This window comes from Cydia splendana, chromosome 21, assembly GCF_910591565.1.
Source record: "Cydia splendana chromosome 21, ilCydSple1.2, whole genome shotgun sequence".
Lineage (NCBI taxonomy): Eukaryota > Metazoa > Arthropoda > Insecta > Lepidoptera > Tortricidae > Cydia > Cydia splendana.
This window is the reverse complement of record NC_085980.1, coordinates 4,120,051-4,147,438: the sequence shown is the minus strand read 5'-3', so window position 1 is coordinate 4,147,438 and position 27,388 is coordinate 4,120,051. Positions and strand designations below refer to the sequence as shown.

General features: G+C 39.6%; 3 protein-coding genes across 3 annotated transcripts; 2 read left to right on the top strand and 1 right to left on the bottom strand.

Moving 5' to 3' along the window:
• Positions 1-401: 401 nt before the first annotated feature.
• On the top strand, positions 402-1,517 carry LOC134801083 (small ribosomal subunit protein mS25). Its single transcript, XM_063773604.1, has one exon. The coding sequence runs from the start codon at positions 462-464 to the stop codon at positions 963-965; it is 504 nt and encodes a 167-aa protein (XP_063629674.1). The 5' UTR covers positions 402-461; the 3' UTR covers positions 966-1,517.
• Positions 1,518-1,925: 408 nt separating this feature from the next.
• Positions 1,926-10,402, bottom strand: LOC134801152 (ornithine transcarbamylase, mitochondrial-like). Its single transcript, XM_063773693.1, has 7 exons — positions 10,245-10,402; positions 9,568-9,688; positions 8,921-9,069; positions 6,720-6,873; positions 5,378-5,503; positions 3,499-3,675; positions 1,926-2,159 (listed from the first exon to the last, which is right to left on the bottom strand). Exons 1-7 carry the CDS (start codon positions 10,322-10,324, stop codon positions 1,983-1,985), a joined length of 984 nt encoding a protein of 327 aa, XP_063629763.1. The 5' UTR covers positions 10,325-10,402; the 3' UTR covers positions 1,926-1,982.
• Positions 10,403-10,907: 505 nt separating this feature from the next.
• On the top strand, positions 10,908-19,335 carry LOC134801135 (facilitated trehalose transporter Tret1-like). Its single transcript, XM_063773674.1, has 7 exons — positions 10,908-10,960; positions 15,470-15,625; positions 16,327-16,525; positions 16,868-17,058; positions 17,634-18,016; positions 18,615-18,726; positions 19,056-19,335. Exons 1-7 carry the CDS (start codon positions 10,918-10,920, stop codon positions 19,316-19,318), a joined length of 1,347 nt encoding a protein of 448 aa, XP_063629744.1. The 5' UTR covers positions 10,908-10,917; the 3' UTR covers positions 19,319-19,335.
• Positions 19,336-27,388: the final 8,053 nt, after the last annotated feature.

Sequence of the window (27,388 nt, the reverse complement as noted above, 5' to 3'; positions counted from 1 at the left end):
ATGTTGAAATAAAGTGGAAATGTTATTGTGACGTAGGCCCGTGTCACTCTGGGAATGGAAGACCATGTTTTATTAGACCATGCTCGTGCCATAAAATAAGACTTGCACAGTCTGTGCTATGAGAATCGCTGCATAGTTAGCTTAGTCTAACTTTATTACAGTCATATTTACAATAACACAATAATTTCATTTATTTTATTTCTATTCCTGCTAATAATCACTGTAGTTTCCATGTCTAAGTACTGCGCCTCAACAAATTTCGCCGATAAGTCAAATTGTTACATCTGTAAACCCCTTAAGTGTAATTTTATTTGGGATAACGAAACGCAACGGCGAGCAATTTGACAGTGACGTGACATTGACAGTATTTTCATTCTATTCTATCCTATTTTGAGGTTAGAATAGATAATCCAAAGAAAATACAATAATTGGGCATCAAAAACTTAAAATAAACTAACAAAATGCCGTTCATGAAAGGGAGAGCGCCGATTCGTCGCACATTAAACTATCTAAACGCCGGAAAACTCGTGTTGAAAGACAAAATCAAGATATTTTCCGTCGCATACAACATTGCGGGGCAGAACAACGCTGGTGCAAAGGATTTCGTGTTCTGGTATTTGCCTCAGATACAGTACAAGAATCCGAACGTGCAGGTCGCGACCTTGAAGAATCTGACGCCTTCACCGTTCATTAAGTGTTACTTTGAAGATGGTAGGCAAGTTTTGATAGATATTGACAATAAGTCAAAGGAAGATGTTTTAGAGCACTTATTGAATACTGTGGGGAAGAGTAAAGAGGTGTTGGAAGCGGAGGCAGTGGCTGCGGAGAAGAAGGATAACCCGGCGAACTTCGGTGTGGGTTGTGAGCGCGCTTGTATGTGTGAGAACTACGGACAAGTGCCCTGCTCCGGTGTAGTGACATTGCCTAAATTTATGAGAGGGAAGTATAAGAATCCGGCGAATTAGTTTAGTGATTGAGATATGTTGGCAATGCTTATTCATATTTTGAATAAGGGACAAAATACATAAATAAATAAGTTGAGTCGCTTAATTTAAAACTCGGGTAAATCCGCGTAGGATTTTGCGATTTTAGTATTAAGAAAAGAAAAGTTAATAGGGTAGATTTACCCTTAAATGCCCCATACACACCTGGAGGCGGAGCGTAGAGAACGAGCTGCGAGCCGTAGGACTAAGCTGGAACGAGGACAAGATGGTTGCTCAAGATAGAAAGGCATGGAAGGAACTTGTGGAGGCCCTATGCACCTCCGGAGTGCCCTAGGACAAGCAACTACAACAATAGGGTAGATTTGTTGAGAGGGTTGAATGGATTTACCTGAGTTTGAAGTTAAGCGACACAATTTTAGATGTCTAAAAAACACAAAAACTATGTTTTAAATTTCTGTAAATTGTTTAAAACCTTTGCATTTTATGAACAAGCATTTTCAATAAGGTAATGTAAGTATTGTAGTAATTCAATAGATAATTTTATTGTACATTTAGTAAAAAGCTTAACCTCAACTTGACTTTTATTGAACTAACAATAGGAACTTTCATCTCAAACTTTCTTTGTATGTTGTACTTCCCCCGATGTATTTCAGGACCAATACAACCTTCAAGAAAATAATCATACTCCCATCTTAAATGCTGGCAACACTTCTAGTACAATTGAGTCACTTAACTTCAAACTCGGGTAAATCCATTTGTCAGATTATGTGAGTTTGGTGTTAAGTAAAGATACCTAATAGGGTAGATATTTGCTCAGAGGGTCAAATTGATTTACCCAAGGTTGAAGTTAAGCGACACAATCAGCAGTGAAGGGAAATGAAATAAATTCGAAAGAGCACCTGGTTGGAAATACATAATTAGAAAATTTATTTAAAAAACATATTATTTTGATCACAACTTTAAACACAGTTCACTTACTTTTTTCTGATTAATTAAATAATATCACAGACTGTTACATTTCCATCATATCAAAGCAGTCTAAAATAAATGCCCTTTGACACCATTCGCCATGAGAGCGGCCGCTATAAACTGCATGTTCTCAAAACATTTGAATGTCCGTGTGTTTCCGTGGTAGAAGAGGTCATCCGTCACTTCAGCTCCTCTCGGGCAAGTGTGGAAGAAAATCCAGTGCGGGTTACAACCACTTTGAATATCCTGGAACCATTTTATTACCTTTTATTTTGGTTTAACCTTTTCGACGCCGTGTCAAACACAAAAGCTGTCACTCGGACGCCACCTCACCGAAGTGTCAAAACTGAAATTGAACTTTGTGCATATGCACGTAGGTCTATGTTGCTCTGTGGTCTGTGACCGATTAATCCGTCTTTGGCGTTGGACCTACGGTGCGCATATATCGGTCATTGGCGTCCAAAAGGTTAAGCACTAATTTAAATTTGGCGTTCCTTAGTGCCAGAGGCCAAGATCCACTTCCGGTCACTGCGCCACGGCAGTAAGTACTATATTTAAATAGGTGTATTAATAGCGCCACTTGCACCATTCCACTAGCCCGGGGTTAACCGGTTAAACCTGGAGTTACCATGGTTACCAGTACTATTTGACACTAGGTAAACGGTTTAACCGCTTAACCCCGGGATAGTGGGATGATGCAAGTGGGCCTTAGCCTTGTAACTTCCATTTGACATCCTAAATTAATTGAATTTTGTATAAGCAGTAGAAACGTCTGCAAACGATGCTATTAAGCTTAAAATAAAGTGGAAATATCACCATTCCGGGCGAGACTTGAACTCGCGACACTGGATCTCCATGGACTACCATCTGAGCTACCGAAACTACACTTGGGACAACGAATACTTCTACCATTGGGGCCTTACTGCCTGGCCACGACATCGCGCGACCAGCGGCAGCGGCGGCGGCGAGCGAAAAGCGAATGTTACAAAATAAGGCGAAAAGAAGAGAGAGGCCACGACGCGCTGCTGCCAGTGGCGAGCGCGCGAATTTACTCGAGCGACCGGTGGCGGCTAGGCGCGACGCTGGTCGCTGTCTGCGAAAATCGACTCCACACTTGCGTTCGCGGCTTCGCCCGCGATTCACGCGCATAGTCTGGAGGGGGCTTATGACCAATGTCGTGGCCAGGCCGTTAGGGAGGCACCCTAGCGACATCTACCGTAAGAGTGTTTCACCTCTTAAACAGCTACCGGAGTTCCGGACACATGGGGCAGGCACAAAATAGGAATATACCCCTTTAACATTCTAGTTACTACAAAATGTATGGCGCGCATTCTACTTCAACTGTCAAGTGAGTCCCTTAACTTCAAACTCGGGTAAATCCATCTGTGATCTGTCAGATTACTTATGCGATTTTGGTATTACAAAAAAGGTAATAGGTTAGATATTTGCTGAGAGGGTCGAATGGAATTACCCGAGTTTGAAGTTAAGCGACACAAGTTGCGGCAATACTTGTCACTATACTTTTAGGTGTCTTTGTATTTTTCCTTAATGTTAGACTTAAAATAATGAATAAACAAGAACTTACTTTTAAACTAAAGGTGAAATATTGAATCTTCTCCTTTTTCTCAGTAGTAGGGCCGGCGATAACAACATCAGTCTTCTGCAACACTTCGTTTTTCTCTTTACACGTCGTTACTTCAGTGTGGTTCGTGTCTTTGAGTTCTTTACTCGCTTTGTAAAGCAGTGGGGTTACTCCACACTTCTGTAATTGTAAAAAAAAAACGAAGCTTTTATAAAATAGTTAACACCTTCGCTGCGGCAATTAGGGTAACTCACATAAGCATATTATAGCAACAGTCGCGATACAGCTGCGATTTAGCATCAATACAGCCGCGATACAGTTGCAATAGGGATGTTTCCTCAACTTAAAATATTTTTTCATCACACTTGCTCGGAAAAGATGTATTTACACGTAGGGCTTGCGGGCGGGAAATTGAACTTTTCGCCCTAGGGCGGAAAAAATCTTTTCCGAGCAAGTGTGATGAAAAACACTTATTTACACGTAGGGCTTGCGGGCGGAAAAGATTTTTTCCGCCCTAGGGCGGAAAAGTGTTTTATACAGAAGTTTGTTTTTATTAATTCTCCTTTTTTTCCTTACAAGTGTGATGAAAAACATTGTGTGTGCCACGGGCGGTAAAGAAATTCCGAACTCGTGAACATTTTAAGCCCTCGCTTCGCGTCGGGCTTAAAATTGACACTCGTTCGTAATTTCTTATTTCCCGCCCTTAATACACAATGTACTATTTCATCACACTTGCTCGGAAAAGATGTATTTACACGTAGGGCTTGCGGGCGGGAAATTGAATTTTTCGCCCTAGGGCGGAAAAAATCTTTTCCGAGCAAGTGTGATGAAAAACACTTATTTACACGTAGGGCTTGCGGGCGGAAAAGATTTTTTCCGCCCTAGGGCGGAAAAGTGTTTTATACAGAAGTTTGTTTTTATTAATTCTCCTTTTTTTCCTTACAAGTGTGATGAAAAACATTGTGTGTGCCACGGGCGGTAAAGAAATTCCGAACTCGTGAACATTTTAAGCCCTCGCTTCGCGTCGGGCTTAAAATTGACACTCGTTCGTAATTTCTTATTTCCCGCCCTTAATACACAATGTACTAATTTTTCACACCGTGCACGAAATAAAGCATCAGTTAATTATTAGAAAAACATAAGTATAGCAGTTATTTTTAAACACAATTTCTATTTAATAAATGGGATAGAAATATAAATAGTAGGTGAGTTGACCGTGACGTCACTATACTTACTCGTTTTCATATAAATTCCATATTAGCAAATAGTTTTGACAGTTCTAAAAAAAGAAGCTGATTTGACTAGTAGGAAAGTAGCTTATTTACCTAAGGTCCTAAGCCATAACAAGGCAGCAATGAATGCAGTCGCGCGATTGCATCGATGCAGAAGCGATGCTGAATTAAAACAACGCGTTACGCGACAGTTCCGCGTTTGTATCGCTAATTCGCAATAACTGCATCGTTTCTGTCGTGCGGTCATATCGAATCGCTGCAAAAAGCCGCCGTGAGCTACCTCCCTCCTACCTACCTCCCTTTTAGGATATAACCGTAAAAAACAAAGGGTTTATAAAGTGTCATTCTATGGAACTTGCTAACTATGTAAACAAACCGCCATATTGAAATTGTCTCTGAATGATGAATTTACTAGTGACTTTTGTTTAGGTACATAGTTAGCAAGTTCCATAGAATGACACTTTAGGTACTTACACATCCTTATAACAAGAAGTACAGTCGCCATCCGATATATCGGAGCGGCCAATGTGTTCACAATATCTGAACACGCACTCTAACGCCCTGACAATAGATGCGTGTTCAGATATTTCTGAGCGCCTTAACCGCTCCGATATATCTGATGCCGACTGTACCTATAAAATATAACTTACAGGACAACAGCAGCAAAACTTGATATTGGCTCCAAGCATGGGACAGAGCAGCAGATACGAGTTTAAGACTGGGTGCGGAGGTCCTATGAACCCAAGGTTTAGACATCTCATCTCGCCAAATTCTTCCTGAAATCAGACCGCAGCGCAGTGGCGTAGCTAGGCGTGGGCGAAGTGGGCCGTCGTCCACGGCCTCGCGTCTCGCGTCCCAAAGGGGGGCTTCGCGCGAGGCCCTTTCGGGCACAGTGAAAGAAAAGGGCCTCGCAGATGTGATTTCACCCACGGCTAGATTAGTTCACGCTACGCCACTATTCAGACCTGCTAGCATGAGTTACGTTCTCGCGCGCGACTCCATACATCTTGCGCGACTTCAAGTACGGACTCGCACGCGAGAACGCAACTCATGCTAGACAGTCAGTTGTTCGTAATACCAGGCGTGGCTCACTCCGCGATTTCGTCGCTTTGCTACAGGTAGCTAAAAGTATATCCGTTCCGCCCCAATTTTGGGGAAAGCCATAAGCCGCGCGTGGCGCTGACGCCACCTAGCGGCCATATCTGTGCTGATCGTAACAGACTCGTTTTGTTAGAGAGTCTTCTGTACCTAGTACTATTATTTATTCTGTGGTAATACATAACAGTAAAACATTTAACCAGACTTATTTAGTACAGAGTAGTAGTATCTATGTAGTAGTCCATTATAAGTATTAAATTAACTCTTATTTAACAAACATTCGTTAATCGTGTTAACAATCTTAAGGCTCCTCTTCACGTTGGGCCAACGCCAACGCCAACGAGGGACGCATTTATGCGTTAGAGGGAGCAAGTGATATTGCTATCTCATTCTACCGCATGGCTGCGTCCCTCGTTGGCGTTGGCGTTGGCCCAACGTGAAGAGGAGCCTTTAAAAGCGCAGATATAAGTCAATATTGGTGTTAAACGATGGTAATTAACATAACGCCTGAATTGTGAACATTAATGAAGCTATGGCTAAACGTTGCAGCGAACAATTTCGCAGCCGCTATGTTTATCCTATGTATTTACACGGTTATTTATCATTATCACACATCTCTAATATTCTGGATGACACTTTTAGGGGACATAAGATTGCCTACTTTTACTATAGCAGCAAATCTGAAATCACAAAAAAATCCAGGTTTCCATACATTGTGTACCTAATAGTTGCCGCGCACCGCCGCGGAACGGACGCCTGTTCGCGCTTGCGCCACCTTGCGGTCATATTGGTCGTAATAGAAGCGTTTTGTGTTAGAGAGTGAACCTTCCTTCTAGTACTATTATTTATTCTGTATTACAGGTAAATAAAGCTAAAACAAAATGGAAAACTTACAATAATAGCCATGATCGTGGAGAGCGCTTGGATGCTGGCGTGAGTCCTGGACCTCATGCACATCACCGGCACAGTAGCTTGGTTTGCAAAGCGCTGGATGCAGTGGTGGGTGGATGTCGCCACAAATATCGCGTCCGCCATGTATGAGAAAATACTAAAACAATAGGTTTTACATCATACGGAATACACCCAATTTAATAAATTGCACTTGATCGATATTAAACTTTCGTGAGACATATCCTCGAGCCTGAGGAAGGACTCCCGAAGGGCCCGAAACATGTCGCCAATAGCGACTAAAAATTCAAGTGAGTGAAACCGTTTTCGTCTAAACAGTTTAAATTGCACTTGGTTGGCGATTTTCTGAAATATATTTTACGTGCTAGCTGGCTGCAGAAAAACCTATGAAATTTGAATGTTTGTCCTACTTTAGTCATCAGAACTGGACCTTGAGAAAAATGCGACCAATCTGGAACTATTAGGACCTTTTCATATACCTAATACTTACGTAAGTAGTATGTAGAGATCCCGATAATCTCAAAAAGTTACTTTAAAGCAGCAGAGTCTAAGAAAATCCTAGTAAAATCACTAGAGTAGGTACCTAAATGTGAATAGCATCGATAATTTAGTTTATCGTAAGTAGAGAGTACCTGCGTACCTACTCTCTATCTGCCATTTAATTTTGCCCCCTAAAATCCAATGTCTGGTTCTATCATTTCGTGATACGGATAAGTTTAAGTCCTGAATTCGATGCAAGGGTAGATTAGATTCACATTAGATTAGATTAGATATATTTATTTCTTATTAAGAAATTCTTAAAGAAAAAGACAAAGTATTTTACACAAAAGGATAAAACAAAGGCTTTCACTAAAAGATCGTCAACTTAACATGAATAAAAACAGAAAAAGAAAAATAAAAGAATATAAAATAAATAAATAAAACAATGTCACAAAAAAAGAAAATATCAATGTAAGCTTATAGTTAGCTAGGACCAACCTAGGTACTGTCGAATGTCCAGAACAAGAAAACCAGAAAAACAAATATGTACAAAAAATACGAAGCTATAAATTTCATTTCATTTATTTCAGCATATATAAGCATTACAGTGTTATACCAAAGCCCGAATCTAATTTAGAATCTTGAGCGTAGGAAGGGATTCAAAAGCGCACGAGATGTAAATAACTTAATCAGATTTTTTAAATCAAAAATAAAGTAAAAATATATTAAATGTCAACGATCTTAATAGCTAAAAATATTAATGGCAGTGTTAGAATTCATATCAAATTAAATTAGGTAAATGTTACAATAATAAAATAGGCATAAAATCAATATAAAATTTTTAGGTACATAATCTAGTAACCCTTAGTGTACCTAGATTTCATAACGCTTTTATATATTATACCTTCTAATATCTACCTGGTTCCAAGACCTTGCCCGAAAACGCGAAAAGAGGCACAATCCACCAGAAGTTGCTGCCGACGGCTCGGGATGCTTCAGCTGCCACAAATGCGGTCGCAAATGCCGGTCCCGCATTGGCTTACACAGCCACGGGAGACGTTGTCCCTCGCATACAGACGCTGCTTAATAGCCCATCAACGTGCTCACTAGCGCCACTCCTAAATAATTGTGATGATTTAAATTTAACGATAGATATTTAAAAAAAACCGGACAAGTGCGAGTCGGACTCGCCCACCGAGGGTTCCGTACTTTTTAGTATTTGTTGTTATAGCGGCAACAGAAATACATCATCTGTGAAAATTTCAACTGTCTTGCTGTCACAGTTCGTGAGATACAGCCTGGTGACAGACGGACGGACGGACGGACAGCGGAGTCTTAGTAATAGGGTCCCGTTTTTTCCATTGGGTACGGAACCCTAAAAAGGGGGCCGCTATGTACTGTATTTTGTATTTAAGTGCCTTTTGAATACATTATAATAGTTTTTACGTTGCTGAATTCGTCAATCTATGCGTCCAAAGTTACAACGGCCGTTTTTGTTTTGAGTTCATAGATCAACTAATCCAGCAACATAAAAACTAGTTTTGATGTATTCAAAAGGTACTTAAATACAATATAGCGCCTTTTTCAAATATCTATCGTTAAATTTAAATAATCACAATTATTTAGCAGTGGCGCTAGTGAACACGTTGATGGGCTCTTAAATCATTTGTCAGGATGTTAAAGACCTCATGATGATGATGATCTACCTGCCATTGTAGTCCTGGTTCCAAATAACGTGATCAATAATGCTACAATCGTACGCGCCCAGTAAAGTCGCGGCCTTCGACACTGCCATGTTCAGCACAGGCTCATTTACCTCCTGCAGCACCATGATCTTACAGTCTTGGAGAACGTTCTGGAAAATAATAAATTTTTGGCACATTTTATTTCTGGTAGGTACTAGCTTTTATCGCTGACTGTTCTTTTATTTCCACGGGCAACTAATAGTCGTCGAGACAATGCTAACAACCTTAAACACAAATACTTTGCATTGTTTTATTACAGAGTTCCCCTGGCCACCTCCTGTCTCCATCACAGATCAGCTCCATGTCATCATAATATTGCATTGTCATCCGATTTACATATGTAATTATGTATGCAAAATTTCAGCTCAATCGGAAATCAGGAAGTGGGTCAAATTTAGCTTTCAAGATTGAACCCACAGACCCACACTAACTATAACTGCAAAGCCAGCTAATTAGAAGAAGAAGAAGAAGAAAGGCGTAGGCGAAGAGCCAACTCTTTTTATTACCTTGGCAAATATAGGTGTAGGTACATTGAAAGAAAAGGGCCTCGCAGATGCATATTTGCCTATACGGTTAGGTACATTAGTGCACGCTGCGCCTCTGCTTACCATTCGCTTGCAGTGAGTTTCTATACAGCAGTACTTCAGGTTAATCGCACTGTTTATAATGTTCATCACCATCTCAGCCGTCCACTGCTTGAAGCATATTAGATGGTTAGGTTTTGACATTCTGCAACACGAAATGCGTTTATGTGTGTCAAAGATTAAATGCAAGCATGATATGGAATCTTCCTGGATAAAGTGGATAAACAAAATAGCTGGGGCCAGAAACGCGCTGTGATATGTGGCTTTCCATCACAGGAGGGTCTTTATGTTTCAAGTGCAATAAGGTCCTTTTTATCTGATATTCCAACAGAAATTCTGATAGAAAGGTCCTTATTGCACATGAAGCATAAGGACCCTTCTGATGGAAAACCACATATATCCGACGCAGTGAGGTACGACCAGGGCCGGATTTCTGCCTGCCCATGGGGCCCGGGCCCTAATTTTAAGTACCAAAACCTGGCCCGACAACCTAAGGCAGAAAAGGCTTCTCTGCAACTGCAACGCTGCTCTGCTGATTCAAGGTTCACCTGTGGCAGATGTGGCAAAAGATGTCAAGCTGCAATCGGAGCATCAGATCACTAAGCCACCAATAAATACCCTGACAAATAACACCTGTTAGCTCTACTCCAAGTCATCTAATACAAAATAATTATACTTTATGAAGTTATGAAGATACTAACGGGAAACATTGTCCTGTTGCGTAATTTTTCATTTGACATACAACAGGATACAATTTAGCAAAGTGCCTGAAAATCTTCATTTTTCGTCTTAATCTTAAAAAACGGGTGAATTTTGTGTCTAATTATTAACTAAAAAATTTAAAAGCCGCTAGGTATTGTAGCTTGGAGTAGGTACAATGTCATAATGAAATATCTTGTCACAACACAGTATTCGTTTCGTTTCGTTCGTCAAATTTCTATGAAAATATGAAACTTATAACGACATCCCTACACTTTGTTCAATTGAAATTGGTGTAAAGTTAGCTTAACAGACTACCACCTCTACTACCACCTCTACCATCTGTGTTCATGGATGCAAGATATGATGCAGTTAAAAAGTTACTTTAGGGATATTATATCATATGACTGATATCATGACTAGTAAGTATTTGTATTCTTTGATCATAATCAGGACCATATATCGTTCTACGGAACACATAAATCTACATAATGTGTCTCTTATCACAATCCAATCATCTAAAATCATGTATCATTAAAAGATAATTCTGTATTTTGGTGATAATGATAACGACCATTTCAAATGAGTCAGTCGAATCATAATATGTCTGCAATGGCTCTTTTGTTTATTTTGATTAAATTGTAAGTGTTTCAGTGTTTTTTTATTGTATTAAAAATGCAGTTGTATTTAAGGAAACAACTAGTGATAGCAGGTATAAGTAAGTATAATTTATACGTATAACCCATAGTAAGTACTATAAACATTGTAAAACAGTGGGCGTACCGCGAAAATCTAAATGTCGCTATCTGCCTCTCTGTCACTCTTGCACATTCGAGCGATAGAGAGCCAAATAGAAGATTTTAGTATTAGAGATAAGCAATACAAACAGCTCTTTTATTTTGTTTTGTAAACCCCACAGTAAGCTCAAGAATACTTGTGTTGTGAGTACTCAGCACTCAGCATGTACTTAGACAGCGATATATATAATATACAAATAAGTTGATAAACACATAGAAAACAGACAGCGATATATATATAATATACAAATAAGTAGGTAAACACACAGAAAACATCCATCACTCAAGAGAAAATATATCTGTGCTCTTCAACACAAATAAATACCCTTACCGGGAGTCGAGCCCAGGACCATCGGCTTCATAGGCAGTAAGGCTAGATCGGTGGTCAATGCAAAGATTTATCCATGTCATTGGATAGTTGTTCAGTCATATATAACAAAAATTCTTATTTTTATTATAGTAGCTTTAATAATAATTGACCGAAGCGTAGCGAAGGTCTACGTTTTGACTCGGGCATTTTGCTTTCGTATGTCCGTCCGGCTGCCGTCCGGATGTTCTCCTCTACAGGTCACAATTCTCAACCGATTCTCGTGAAATTTTGTGACCAGATTCTATGATTAAATAAAATTTTTATGTCAATCCAGTTCATGGAAATTTTTAAAAATGGCGGAGTCGTGATACCTCGCGCCTAAACAAATAGTCGTATCGATATCATAAGAGTTTTTTTGTTTTTGAGATATGTTTATAGATTAAATGGCCAAAAATTCAGAAAATTTATTTCGCTGGTTTCGGAGGTATTGAGATATTTAATTTTAACTAACTTTTTTTGTTTGCACAGAGAGTCTGGGTTCGATCCCCAGTATTTGTATGCTGGGATATAACCTTTTTTATTTTTTACACTTTAATTTCGTATTGTTTTTTTTATAATTTACTATATTTAAAGCTCTTAGCACCATGTAATTTAAAGCTCTGCTCGCGAGGTCTACAGCTCACAGAGCCACTAGTTATTACCCTAGTAGCATTTTCGTTGGGGCCCACGGTGCCAACGGTAGGGAAAACGTTGGGATGAGGTTCGTTCCGTAGCCAACATTAAAATTTGTGTTGGCCCACCATCGCATTTACCAACATTCGCTGTTGGCATAGATGCCCAACAATGGGCCTTTGTGTATTTTGGTACCGTTGGCTAAACAACGATAATATTCGTTGGCCCAATGATGGCATATATCGCATTTACCAACATTGGCAGTGGCAGTGATGCCCAACAATGGGCCTTTGTGTATTTTGGTAACGTTGGCTAATCAACGATATCATCCGATGGCCCAATGATGACAAATATCGCATTTACCAACATTGGCTGTGGCACTGATGCCCAACAACGGGCCTTTGTGTATTTTGGTAACGTTGGCTAAACAACGATAATATTAGTTGGCCCAATGATGACAAATATCGCATTTACCAACATTGGCTGTGACACTGATGCCCAACAACGGGCCTTTGTGTATTTTGGTAACGTTGGCTAAACAACGATAATATTAGTTGGCCCAATGATGGCATATATCGCATTTACCAACATTGGCAGTGGCAGTGATGCCCAACAATGGGCCTTTGTGTATTTTGGTAACGTTGGCTAATCAACGATATCATCCGATGGCCAATGATGACAAATATCGCATTTACCAACATTGGCTGTGGCACTGATGCCCAACAACGGGCCTTTGTGTATTTTGGTACGGTTCGCTAAACAACGATAACATTCGTTGGCCCAATGGTGACAAATACCGCATTTACCAACATTGGCTGTGGCACGGATGCCCAACAATGGGCCTTAGTGTATTTTGCTACCGTTCGCTAAACAACGATAACATTCGTTGGCCCAATGGAGACAAATACCGCATTTACCAACATTGGCTGTGGCACGGATGCCCGACAATGGGCCTCTGTGTATTTTGGTAACGTTGGCTAATCAACGATATCATCCGATGGCCCAATGATGACAAATATCGCATTTACCAACATTGGCTGTGGCACTGATGCCCATCAACGGGCCTTTGTGTATTTTGGTAACGTTGGCTAAACGCAATAATATTAGTTGGCCCAATGATGACATATATCGCATTTACCAACATTGGCAGTGGCAGTGATGCCCAACAATGGGCCTTTGTGTATTTTGGTAACGTTGGCTAATCAACGATATCATCCGATGGTCCACTGATGACAAATATCGCATTTACCAACATTGGCTGTGGCACTGATGCCCATCAACGGGCCTTTGTGTATTTTGGTAACGTTGGCTAAACACAATAATATTAGTTGGCCCAATGATGACATATCTCGCATTTACCAACATTGGCAGTGGCAGTGATGCCCAACAATGGGCCTTTGTGTATTTTGGTAACGTTGGCTAATCAACGATATCATCCGATGGTCCACTGATGACAAATATCGCATTTACCAACATTGGCTGTGGCACTGAGGCCCAACAATGGGCATTTGTTTATTTTCGTAACGTTGGCTAATCAACGATATCATCCGATGGCCCAATGACGACAAATGTCGCATTTACCAACATTGGCTGTAGCATTGATGCCCAACAATGGGCCTTTGTGTATTTTGGTAACGTTGGCTAATCAACGATATCATCCGATGGTCCACTGATGACAAATATCGCATTTACCAACATTGGCTGTGGCACTGATGCCCAACAATGGGCCTCCTTTGTTTACTTTGGTAACGTTGGCTAATCAACGATATCATCCGATGGCCCAATGACGACAAATGTCGCATTTACCAACATTGGCTGTGGAACTTTGCTTGTGGCGTCACTAGATGGCGTTACTGTCTCCAAACATCGAAGTTATAGTTATTTTCTCGATTATTCCGGATATAATCATAATATTTTTTTAAAGTAACTTATAAATCTAATAGCTATAACTATAAAATTTATACATTCATTTAAAAAATTGTATTTTACCAACATTTTCTCAATTTAAATCTCAAAAAACATAAATCTCGCTTACGAAGTTTTGAAGTGCGGTTAGTATATATACAAATTAGAGTGTATAGTAAGTGTACTTGCTTCGGCAGTACATATACTAAAATTGGAACGATACAGAGAAGATTAACAACAACTGGTGCCTAGGACCTTCATGTGGGTATACAACCAATGCCTACCGTAGTGTAATTGTAATATTTATCAGCAAAGGCCCAACGTCGTATTACACAACCACTTACCTAACGTAGGGTAACTGTAGGACTCGTAAACTAATGCCCATTACATAATTAGACTGTAGGCCCACTATAAATTACACAACGATTTACCTATGGTAGTATTGTAAGAATCCTACACAAGACCCAACGTTAAAGTTACAATGTTGGCCCTTTGTGGGACAAGCTGTGTTGGGCCTCCAACCTGGTGCACGACTACCTACCGACCTACCTGACTTGCCGTTGGGTAATTGTTGAATTTGCAAACAGAAGCACAACGAAAAAATTGCCCTTTTTTATTTTTTTGCAGTTGGCCCTACAGCAAGCCATACGGCCAAATGTAACAATTAACCAACCATCAAACAAATGTGTATAGGCCCAACCACGGCCCAACCAAAACCACAACCGTTGAATAATTGTATGATTTATTTAAATAGGCCCAACGAAAAAATTACTCTAATGGCCCTCTGTTGGGAATCTTCAGGAGGGCCTTTGTCGAGGGCCCTCCAGCAAATCGTACGGCCAAATGTAACAATTAACCAACCATCAAACAAATGTGTATAGGCCCAACCACGGCCCAACCAAAACCACCACCGTTGAATAATTGTATGATTTATTTAAATAGGCCCAACGAAAAAATTACTCTTAAGGCCCTCTGTTGGGAATCTTCGGGAAGGCCTTTGTCGAGGGCCCTCCAGCAAATCGTACGGCCAAATATAACGGTTGCCCAACTAATACGTAAACAAAGGCCCAACCAAATCCCTACAAGAAAATGCTATTAGGGTAATATATTCTCTTAAAATAATAGCCGCAACATGTCGGTACTTTGTACTTCACTAAGATCCCCACGGTACAGCTTGGCAAAAAAGAGTAGAAATTAAAAAATGGCAACACTGTAATGTCGTCCCTTTCAAACCAATTTATATAAGAAAACGGGACTACACTACAGTGTTGCCACTTTTTAAATTCTACTCTTTTTGCCAAGCTGTACAGGCTGAGCCTAGTGTGGGGATCACTATACTGCCTCTCTTGGAATATTAATTTGTTGAAATAAATATATAGCTGGTCAAGCAAATCTTGTCAGTAAAAAAAGGCGCAAAATTCAAATTGTCTATGGAACGATATCCCTTCGCGCCTACATTTTTCAAATTTGCCGCCTTTTTCTACTGACAAGATCTGCTTGGCCAAGTATATTTTGTTTTTAATGTTATTTCCTTTAATTCCAGTCTATATCGGGCAGATGCTAGTTGGCTTTGGCATGGGCTGGACCGCCCCGGTTTTACCGAAGCTCCAGGACCCTGAACAATCTCCCATCTCCACTGAGATCACACCGGCATTAAGCTCTTGGATTGGCTCGCTGCTGTACATTGGATGTATTATTGGTCAGTTTTTAACCGTGATATCGAAGATTAAGAGTTAAAATGCTTTTACATTTGTTTTTGACGTGATAACGTCTTATAAATCGATGAAGTATAAACACCGGTAGCATGCACGAAAAAGTGTCACGTTGTGGACAGCTGTGAGCAGCAGCTTTTGCAGATCTCCATGGTAACGTTGTGGACAAATCTCCATGGTAATTAACTTTACGTAATGTAATGGTAATGTTTTCTTATGACGTTATTACGCAAAATTATCGTCCGTAAACCGACTTTACAGACAACCATAATTATTTAATTTCAATTTTTTTGCAAAGCTTGTGAGATGGTTGGCACATTATGTCCTATTTTATATTCATAACAAAGTAAATATTGCTGTCAATTTAACTAAATATAAATTATGTGGAGGTTCCAAGGTTCCATGGAGGTTCTTTTCAATTAGTCAGGTTTTTTTTAAAACGATCAACTACAAATCAGCTATATTTTTGGATCAAATATACTTAGGTGTATCACAGGGCACAATATTCTATCCACTTTTGTTTCTTAGTGATATAATTATATAGTCTAGTGTCATTTTTTGTCGTAGGTATAATATTTAGTTTTGCTGGATTAACTTAATTATTTTTTTCTTTGATTTACAAGTAGGTAATTCACAAGTTTAATTCTAAGTAGATTATCGTAATGGTTTTTGTTTTCAACTTTTGCAGGTCCGTACATCACTGGTTACTTTTCCAACATAATCGGTCGGAAGCCATGTCTGTTGATCGGTGGCGTTATCACAGCGTTCTCTTTTATCCTCGTCATCTTCACTGGTAACCTGACCATGATCTTTGCCGTCAGAATCATCAAGGGTTTCGGTATTGGCATCATCGCCGTTGGCAATATTGTCTATATTGGAGAAATAGCGTAAGTTATTTAGAGACATTTTGATTTTCATTTATTTTCAGGGTATCATTTCCCGTGACTCATTCCTTAACCATATAGCAAATATTTTTGCAACTTTAACACATATTTTTTCAATGAAAAGTAATTGTTATACCACGAATCTGCCCAAAAATTAAGTTGACCTTGACCTTACTAAGAAGTAGATAACTAAAATAACAGACTCATGCTATTACAGCGTGGTGTCAGCGTGAGGACTATAGCCCAAAACCCTCTCGAGCTACAGAGGAGGCCTGAGCCCAGCAGTGGGACGTATAAATGCTAAATTAATTTTTATTTTTATATTTATTATTTTGATGTTTTTAGATCAAAAAACATTCGGGGAATTCTTCTAACAGCCACTGGAATCGCCGGTACTCTGGGTACTCTAATAATATTCTCCGTGGGCCCATACGTTACTTACAGAGGCACTGGATGGCTTGGCTTAGGGCTCACATTAATGTTTGTCGGCTCCGTGTTACTAATTCCGGAGTCTCCGATGTTCCCTGTGATAAAAGGTCAGGCAGTATAAGGGTGGCCAATTTCTTTGTCCAATGTTTATTTTGTCTCACATTTTGCTTAATGAGAGAGTGAGACGCAATGACGTGGACCAAGATATTGGACAGATGGAATACCACCCTAAGGTGCATTGGGTTGTTCGAAAGCAAAGTAATTTGAAAAAATAAATATAAAATGGCGAATATCTTCTAAACTAGAAGCACTTTCTACCGTAGAAAGAGCAAGCAAGATGCCTTGGTAAGCAATTCAGTAGTGTAATTATTGCTTAAAGTATTAAATGCCTCTAGTTTTATAGATCTTTGCCATTTTCAAAATTATTCCGCTTCCGAAGTTACCCCAATGCACCTTAATAAAAATACTAAAAAACAACCAACGAAATTGAAAAAAAAAAATAACCCAAGAGGCGAAACATAGGCTAAAAACCATTTTGTTGTAAAAAAAACTTATCGGAATTACAAATAACAATTATAAGTAGGTACATGTTTTTCAAAATACTATCAGTCTGAAATAAAAACGTATTCTGCAGGTGTATATAATTAACGAGATATAAAAATGCTTTTTATAAATTTTGTAGATAGAGAAGATGAAGCTAAAAGAATACTCATAGACCTTGGAAGACACGACGAAATTGAAGAATTTTTAGCGTCAAAAATCGAAAGGACAGACCAGAAAAATGTCGCTGAATGGAAAGAATTGTTCTCAATAAGATCGAACAGAAGAGCTCTATTTATGTTATTAACGTTGAACATATTCCAACAGATGAGTGGTATAGTAGCTATGTTGTTCTTTGCTACTTCCATATTTGATTTAGCTGGATCATCAGTTACTCCGCATATAGCGACGATTATTATTGGAGTAACGCAGCTTGGTTCTAGTTGTTTTACACCGTTGTTTGTGGAATGGTCGGGAAGAAAAACGTTGTTGCTTTTATCAACGGCTGTCTGCGGTATGAGCTTAGTAAGTTCATTAATTAAATTAACTTTAATATACCCTTTCGGTCTGGCCTAGTGGATAGTGACAGTGACCCTGCCTGTGAAGCCGATGGTCCTGGGTTCAAATCCCGTTAAGGGCATTTATTTGTGCGATGAGCACAGATATTTGTTCCTGAGTCATGGATGTTTTCTATGTATTTAAGTATTTTTATATTACATATATTGTTGTCTAGGCAGCTAGGTACCCACAACTCAAGCCTTCTTGAGCTTACCGTGGGACTTAGTCAATTTGTGTAAGAATGTCCCTATAATATTTAATTATTTTTATACTCTTGTCATGGTAACAATATTCAATTTATTTCTTCAGCCTTGTCATTATTAATTGCCTGACGATATTTACTTATCCTTTAACTTGATTCATATTTATAATTTATGAGCCTACAAAAAAGTTTGTTTTTGTTGAATGTAACTAATAGCAACTAAACATTGCTTATTGCTTTTACAACAATTCAAAACGTATCAAAAGTTTATATTTTTATCAATATTAAATTTGGTTCCGACTATTTTGTACCTATTTGGGCTTTCTTGTTAGATCATTATATGTATTTAATTTTCGTTTTCAGACGGTGTTAGGTACATACTTCTATTTTGCTGAACGTGGATATGCAGTCGATGAGACAGTCGGCTGGCTACCGCTTTTTACTTTAATTCTATTCTTCATGTTTTATGACTTTGGTAAGTTATCCTGGTTCAAAAATTAATTAAAGAGAATAGAGCAATGGAATGTACATTTATTATATCTAATAAACGTCTAATATTCCAATATTTAGCAATGTAAACGTATATTTAAGTAAAATAGTATGCTATCTCGCCGAATATAGTCAATATCATAGATCAATACTCAATTAACTATTCTTTAAACATACCCTATAATAATACCTATCTAATACCCACGCTTCTTAATTATAAGCCTTTAAATTGTTGTTTCTATATAAATATTTTGTAACCGCATCTTATTTTTTCTGAAGCAATAAATGGTTTCTTATAAAATTAACCCTCTCCAGGTTTCGGCATAATCCCCGGAACGCTAACCGGCGAGATGTTCCGCTCCAACGTCCGCAGCACAGGTGCAGCCGTGACATCCACGACCGCGTGGCTCATCGGCTTCGTCGTCTCCTCCGTCTTCGGATACATGATGGTCGTTGGCATGCACTTTATCTTCTGGATGTTCGCGGCGTCGTGTTTGTGCGCGTGTCTGTTTACGGTGTTCTATGTTCCCGAGACGAAGGGGAAGAGCTTGATTGAGATACAGGAGATGCTGGAGTGATGGTCTGTGATATAATAATTAAAAAACACTAGTAAGGTGTATTCGGGTATTACCGAATGTGGGATAATTCCGAAATTCAGATGAAAATCACCCTTAATTCCATCATAATAAAAGTCTCTTTTCGGAATTATCCGACAGTTTTCGACATTCGGAATTACCCGAGTAAACCTTACTTCGCCCCGAACTGAGAACTCGCAGTTTGCCAAAAATACCTAATATAGAGCGATTGACTTTGTTGCACCTACTTACTCGTATAGTGCGACATAAAATAGTAGAATATATTTTTTAAGAAAAAAAACCGACTTCTATGGGGGCCGGTGAAAGATTATTGTACATAGATGGAGCCCTATGTAGAAAAGGAGGTAAAACCACCCACTATTCCAGTAGGTAGCATTTCGTTTCTGTAAGAGTCGCAGTTTTAGCCTAACGAACCTACTTCTCTGATAGCTGTTCGGTTCTGTGAGGATTGCAGTTCGAACCTAACCAAAACCACTTTTCTAGTAGCATTTCGTTTCTGTAAGGCTCGCAGTTCTAACCTAACCTAACCCACTTTTTTCGGTTCTGTGAGGATCGCAGTTCAAACCTAACCTAGCCCACTTAACAGCGCGTGCGGTGCGGTGTACGGGGGTTTTAGCGGGAGGGGCTAGTAAGTTTGGCATCATTATACTTTATACCTACATTTTGTGATAGGTAATCACAAAATGTAGGTATAGGATAGAGATGTGCGCCGATGGCAAAATCATCGGCGGCGGCGTCCGATGATTTTTTAACCGGCGGCGGCGGCGTGATCGGCGTGAAATCGGCGTGGCATAATTTTTGATTCTGCATGAGAACGTGGCTGTAGAAACTCTACATTAAAGCCTTCTGAGTATTTACTAGGCTAGTAGGCTATCCAAAACATATTATGTGTGTTTTCTAAATTATTGCCGAAAATTATATCCTATCATGTCACTTGGCAACCATTTATTACCAATACCAACCTAACGGTTACCAAAGGTATGTTTAAATATTAAAAATAAAAAGGATACTTTAAAACGCTAAATTTTAGGCAGTATTTTTACTTACCTTGTAAGCGGAATACAAATAAAATACAAAAAAAATCAGTCATAAATCTATATTGACTTTTCCCAGCCACTGTCGCCTCACCTAGGATTTGTTACGAAATAATGATGAATTACATACTTTACATTTGTCTGAACACTCTGAACTGAATTTTAACGGAAATGTAGTATGTTAGAATAAAGATGCCATCGTTTTCGAAAGTAAACGTCTCTGCCAAGTTGATTCCCTCAACAGAATGTCTTTGAAGTGTCCCGTTTTATGGAATATTAAGGTCTACTTTGTTTTCTTTACTGCTAGCTTAGTGATGATACTTGGTGATTTAAGTTCCTATAAGTAGGTATAATTGTTTAGGTATAGCTTATTACGAAGCTTTAACCTGACTTTTATAATTTTGATTGAAATATATTTTGTTAAGTAAAAGAAGCTGATAATCACCATAAAATGACTAAGAAGAGATCGTGTGTAATTTTAAATGAAATTGTATTTTATGTGATAAATAAATCAAATCATATCTATCATATGATGACCCTTATGCGTGTCACCAGCATCACACGAGAAATCATAAAATACGCAATTATAACTGTGGTGACAGCTTGCTGGAGATTCTAAGAAGAAAATAGCATGTATATCCTAGGATATGTTTAGTTTAGTTTAGTTTATTTATTTCATAATAGCATAGAAGAGCGGTAATCATAGGTAATAAGTTCAGAACGAATGTCAAATAAAATGAATTTTACATAAGCTAAGTATAATGTCAAACAGTAATTTAAATTTTAATTCCATGTATTCGTCCACTGAATATAACGGGTTATTCAATAAAAAGTTCCTCAGTTGACGTTCAAATGCTTCGTCAGATATTTCAGTTCTCAATTTGGCGGGTAGACGTTCGTAATAAGTTGGGCCCATTACTCGCAGATTCTTACATGAAAGTGCCATGCGACGCGGCACTGTTCGCAGTCTTCCCGTCGATCTGATTTGTTTGCCCATGACTTCGACACGTTTGAACATAGACAAGTTTTTTTTCACGAACATCAGAACTTGAAACATGTATAGTGAATAATGCGTCATTATGCCATTATTTTTAAAAAGTTTCTTACAGTGGTGCATTGGCTTAACTCCAGTCAGTAAACGGATCGCACGCTTTTGGAGGATTAATACTCTTGTGGCATCTGTGGAATTTCCCCAAATCAGTGTGCCGTATGACATCAACGAGTGAAAGTGCGAAAAATACACGGCTTTAAGTGATTTCCTTGATATCAGAGGTTGTAGTTTTTTAAAGCAAATATAGAACTGCTCAACCTGTTACAAAGCTGATCGACATGGCACTTCCAGTTAAGATTCGAGTCAAGTATGAAACCTAGAAATTTTGTTTCATTACATAATGGCATTGGACTGTTAAGTATACATGGAGGCACTGTGGTACTGCGACCTGAGAACATCATCACATTGGATTTCGTTATATTTAAGAGTAGGTCATTTGATGAATACCATTTTTGTAGCTGGTCACAAGCCTCATGTATTTCGTCAGCTAACTGCGCGTGTGTTTTTGCCCTCACGACAACAGTTGTGTCATAATGGCATTGGACTGTTAAGTATACATGGAGGCACTGTGGTACTGCGACCTGAGAACATCATCACATTGGATTTCGTTATATTTAAGAGTAGGCCATTTGATGAATACCATTTTTGTAGCTGGTCACAAGCCTCATGTATTTCGTCAGCTGACTGCGCGTGTGTTTTTGCCCTCACGACAACAGTTGTGTCGTCTGCAAATAACACAGATAGCCCATTTGTGATGGCAGAGGGTAGGTCATTCACAAATAATAAAAATAGCGTATTACCGGCTGCCGACCCTTGAGGGATGCCCAAATTGACATAACCAGTGTCTGAAACATGTTTTTTGCCATTGAGTGACATTTTCACCACTTGCTGACGGTCAGACAAGAATGATGCAAACAATGTGTGTGCAGGACCATTTATGCCATACAGACTTAATTTATTTAATAGCAAATTATGGTTAATGATGTCAAAAGCCTTAGACAAATCGCACAGTATGGCTGCCATCTTGTACAACCTGTCGTCTAGACCAGTCAAAATGCAGTCGACGATTTTGTGTGCTGCCGTAGTAGTGGAGCGTTTTTGTCTGTAGGCGTACTGATTGTCGGTGAGTAAAGCATTCTGTTCTAAATAAGTCATTAGAGAAGATGATAAGATGGACTCCACAATGAACCCGCTATTTTCTTGACTTTAGTTCACTGATTAAATTGACAATCAAGAGACTATTGATGTAAAACAAAATGCGTTCTACAAAAAAGCTGTGCGATAAAATATCAAATAATAACCTGTGATCTAGAAACAAGATCTTGTTTAAATTAACGCTAAATCGTTATCACAGATCACAGCTAACACCGCAACGACAAAAATTATGCTAATTTGGTTCACTGGCAAATAATAAGCGAAAAAGCATAAGGATCTTTAAATTATACCTCTGACACTATCTACTCACTACGCAACATGGAATAAGACACGATAGGTATCAAAATTTCCCACGCCGATTATACGCCGGTCAAATTTATCGGCGGCGGCGGCGTGGAAAAATCGTCGGCGGCGGCGGCGCGGCGGCGCGGCGCACATGTCTAGTATAGGATAGTGGTTTATTTAGTTTAGGTATCAGTGATTTTCCGGGTCAAGGTCAGAGTCCGGGTCCGGGTCCAGTTCCGGGTCCAGGACCAGGTCTAGGTCGAGGTCCAGGTCTAGGTCTTGGTCCAGGTCCAAGTCCAAGTCCAGGTCCGGGTTCAGGTCCAGATAAGAGCTCGGATCCAGGTCTGGCTCGAGGGCCAGCTCCGTCAAAATCGAAATTCGAAATCGCCAAACGTGTACTATGCGTCATTGAAAAGTTCTGTTCTGATCATAATCAGCAGTTCCACTTCATCAAATGCGACAGCTTTTTTATGAAAATGCTTGATTTTCTGATGAAACTACATAAATCTCTATACGCATGCCTTTAAGATTTGAGGAGTTCTCTCGATTCCTCATGAATCCCATCATCAGAACTCGAGCTTGACAAAAATGTGGCTTAAAAACTTAACTTGCTTAACAAACATAATGAAGAGGACAAATCACCAATCGTGAACTATGCGTCGTTGAAGAGTTCCGTTCTGGTCATCATCAGCAGTTCCACTTCATCAAATGCGACAGTTTTTTATGAAAATGCTTGATTTTCTGATGAAAATACATAAATCTCTATACGCATGCCTTTAAGATTTGAGGAGTTATCTCGATTCCTCATGGATCCCATCATCAGAACTCGAGCTTGACAAAAATGTGGCTTAAAAACTTAACTTGCTTAACAAACATAACGAAGAGGACAAATCACCAAACGTGAACTATGTGTCGTTGAAGAGTTCCGTTCTGGTCATCATCAGCAGTTCCACTTCATCAAATGCGACAGTTTTTAATGAAAATGCTTGATTTTCTGATGAAAATACATAAATCTCTATACGCATGCCTTTAAGATTTGAGGAGTTCTCTCGATTCCTCATGGATCCCATCATCAGAACTCGAGCTTGACAAAAATGTCGCTTAAAAACTTAACTTGCTTAACAAACATAACGAAGAGGACAAATCGCCAAACGTGAACTATGCGTTGTTGAAGAGTTCCGTTCTGATCATCATCAGCAGTTCCACTTCATCAAATGTCACTTTTTTGAATGTATATGCTTGATTTGTTGATAAAACACATAAATCACTATATGTATGCCTTTAAGATTTGAGGAGTTCCCTCGATTCTTAATGGATCCCATCATCAGAAGAACTGGGCGGTCCAGTAATGACGGAGATATGGAGTAACAAACATTAAAAAAAACACAATCGCATTGATAACCTCCTCCTTTTGAGATTTGGAAGTCGGTTAATAAACGAGGGCGCCACTTTCTACGTATTTGTCACATTTTTGAAGTAAAATGCTTACACATGGCAACAATTTTTAGTCTGTCAAGCCATTTTCGTCAGTAGAAAAAAGCGGCAAATTTAAAAAAATGTAGGCGCGAAGGGTTATCGTCCCATAGAAAATTTGAATATCGCGCCTCATTCTACTGACAAACCTGTTTGACCGACTATAGCATGGAATTTTAGAGTTCCATTTTATTTTATTTCTACTATTTTATGTGCCACTATAGGCGGCAATCTTCGAGCAACACGGAAGGGAGGCGGCATTCGCACTATTTCCCCTCTGCCGAGGTACAAGATTAGTGCGTCAATCTAATCTAGCGCGGGTAATAAAACTAGTTGCACTTGGATTTTTCACTAGACCGAGTCCAGACGCGCGCGTGAACACTGCTGCACAAAAATGCCTGTTTGCTCGGTTTTTTGTTATAAAAAGAGGTCGGGGACATCAAATTTACAAAAAGAAAGTGTTACATTTCACATGTAATATTTTTTTTACATATCATACGTTTAATTACATTCAAACACAATTATTATATTTTAGTCTCATGTAATTGTTGGATTTATCGATTTTGCTCGCTCAGTACAAATTGCGGATCGGTCGAGCGACAAATCCGACTTCTCATCTCTCAGAATACAATAACATACTTCAACGAAAATGTGTTAGTGTGCGTGTTGTGACACTTGTCACTCGTCCTGACTCGTCCGTACACAAAAAGAGATCGAGGTTTGCAAGATTTGTCTTTGACGTGTGTCATTTTCTATGTATTTGTGTCGTCATTACAGATTGGATTTTGATGGGATTTTGTATGTAAGTGTGTGAGAAGTGCGACTGTGTGCACCTTTCCCCCCGCGAAAAATGGCAGAAAGATTTGTACGGTGAGATATCGCTTGGGCCCCTCCCTTCCGATGTGTCGGAAGCCGGTGTTGCTCGAAGGCGGCAATGGATCAAAAATCGCGTGGATATATTACAAAGTCTGTGGAGCCCTTAACTGATACTGTATCCGTGGTAAGCCGAAATATTTCCTGTCAAATGTCAAATACCTATATTATGTTTATTTTTATCTTACTAATTATTTCAAAATGGTAAATTTAAAAACGATATTATAAAAGTGCAAGCCGAGCACTTTCACTTGATACCTTTCTTGCAAAAAGATGACCAGAATAGCAAGAACCCTCAGAAATAGCTTTTTAGCCTTTTAAGCTCTTCTAGCGCAATAACCCCTTGATCGAGCCTGCTCATAATTTAATGACTAAAATATAATGCCCTCTTCTTCTTCTTCTTTGCCATGTCCCGTTATTTGGGGTCGGCCCTCCTCGTACGAAGGCGCCAGGTTTTTCTGTCCTGGGTTGTCGATGTGTTGATCTGCGCCCGCTCCATGTCTTTGGTAACGGTTGTCCACCACGTGGTAAGCGGCCTCCCTTTGCCGTTCGTTTTCTCTGGGATGGCCAAGGCTTTTTTGACTGCATACTCTTCGTCACGCCTCATCACATGTCCGAACCATCTCATACGGCTTTCAGCCATCTTTTCTGCAATGGGAGCGACCTTAAAAGAGCCTCGTACATATACATTTCGGACTCTGTCCAGTCTCGTCACTCCCGCTGCCCACCTCAGCATTTTCATCTCATTGGTGTGCATTTTCTGTTCATGTTTCTTCTTGGTCGCCCAGCACTCGGAGCCATACATTAATGCCGGTCGTACTGCTGTTTTGTAGACGCGCCCTTTTAGCCATATTGGCATGCGGCTGTCACAGAGTACCCCGGTTAGGGTCCTCCATCTCAATTCTCAACCATCCTGCGTTTACTCTGTGGGTGACGTCTGCGTCTATGTTGGCATCTGTCGTCAGCATGGATCCGAGGTACTTAAACTGATCAACCTTAGGCACTGGCTGTCCTTCAATGACGATGTCTGCGCTTGGGATTGACTGGTCACTGAAGCTGCATTTTAGATATTCGGTCTTGGATCGACTGATGCGCAGACCGTTGTCCTCGAGCGCTTGTCTCCATTGCTGGAGGGTGGCATTTAATTTGTTCGCGCATTTGTCGATGAGCACAATGTCGTCTGCGTAGAGCATTGTCCACGGGAGAGAGGACTGGATATCTTTAGTGAGATAATCCATAGACAGGTTAAACAGGAACGGGCTAAGTGCTGATCCCTGATGCACTCCTACCTTTACTTCGAACGGTGCGCTGACTCCGGCTATGCTTTTAACTTGCGTGCTGATGCGATCATACATGTCCTGTATTAGGGATATATAGTGTTCGGGTGTTAGCTGTGACCTCATAGCCTGCCACACTAATTTGCGTGGTACCCTGTCAAAGGCTTTTTCGAGGTCTATGAACACAAGGTGTAAGTCTTCCCTATTACGCCGGTGTTTTTCCATTAGGACTCTTATGGTCTGGATCGCATCTGTTGTAGCTTTCCCTGGCGCAAATCCAAATTGGTTATCAGATATGGAAACAAGCTGGCCTATACGGTTGTTGAGAACGCGTTCCCAAATTTTGAGTGTGTGAGAAGTAAGTTTGATGCCTCTGTAGTTGCTGCAGTCACTGACGTCTCCTTTGTTTTTATAGAAGGGGACTAGAATGCTATGGCGCCATGAATCTGGGATCTTCTTCGAAATAAGGATTAAATTGAAAAGTTTAGCAAGCCATTCTCCTGCCACAGGTCTAAGGTATTTCCACACGTCCGCCGGTATATTATCTGGCCCTACTGCTTTGTGGTTTTTAACTTTCATAAGGGCATTCAAAACCTCCTGCACACTTATTCTGTCGAGGGGTCCAGCAGTTGTTGGTATAGCACTTAAGGGCTTGTTCGGAAATTCCTCGTTGAGAAGGCGCTGATAATATTGACACCACCGATGATTGATCTGTGAGGTAGGACGTAAAGACAAACACTATCTCAGGAGTATAGGTTTATTCTGATATATGATACTTATGCTAGGGTATATATAGGGTACATGTGAGAGAGTGTGCGTGTCATATATGGTGCACACTACACCTCCCTTCCAAAAGTAAAATAAAATATTATAAGATTACAAAATAATATTTTTTTTTATATAT

Coding starts and splice junctions, on each gene's coding strand:
- LOC134801083 (XM_063773604.1), top strand. CDS start 462: ATGCCGTTCATGAAAGGGAGAGCGCCGATTCGTCGCACATTAAACTAT.
- LOC134801152 (XM_063773693.1), bottom strand. CDS start 10,324: ATGAAGATTTTCAGGCACTTTGCTAAATTGTATCCTGTTGTATGTCAA. Junction 9,689..10,244: donor GCAACAGGACAATGTTTCCC/GTTAGTATCTTC, acceptor TTCGTGTTGCAG/AATGTCAAAACCTAACCATC. Junction 9,070..9,567: donor AAACTCACTGCAAGCGAATG/GTAAGCAGAGGC, acceptor ATTATTTTCCAG/AACGTTCTCCAAGACTGTAA.
- LOC134801135 (XM_063773674.1), top strand. CDS start 10,918: ATGCAGTTGTATTTAAGGAAACAACTAGTGATAGCAGGTATAA. Junction 16,526..16,867: donor GTCTATATTGGAGAAATAGC/GTAAGTTATTTA, acceptor TGATGTTTTTAG/ATCAAAAAACATTCGGGGAA. Junction 17,059..17,633: donor GATGTTCCCTGTGATAAAAG/GTCAGGCAGTAT, acceptor TAAATTTTGTAG/ATAGAGAAGATGAAGCTAAA.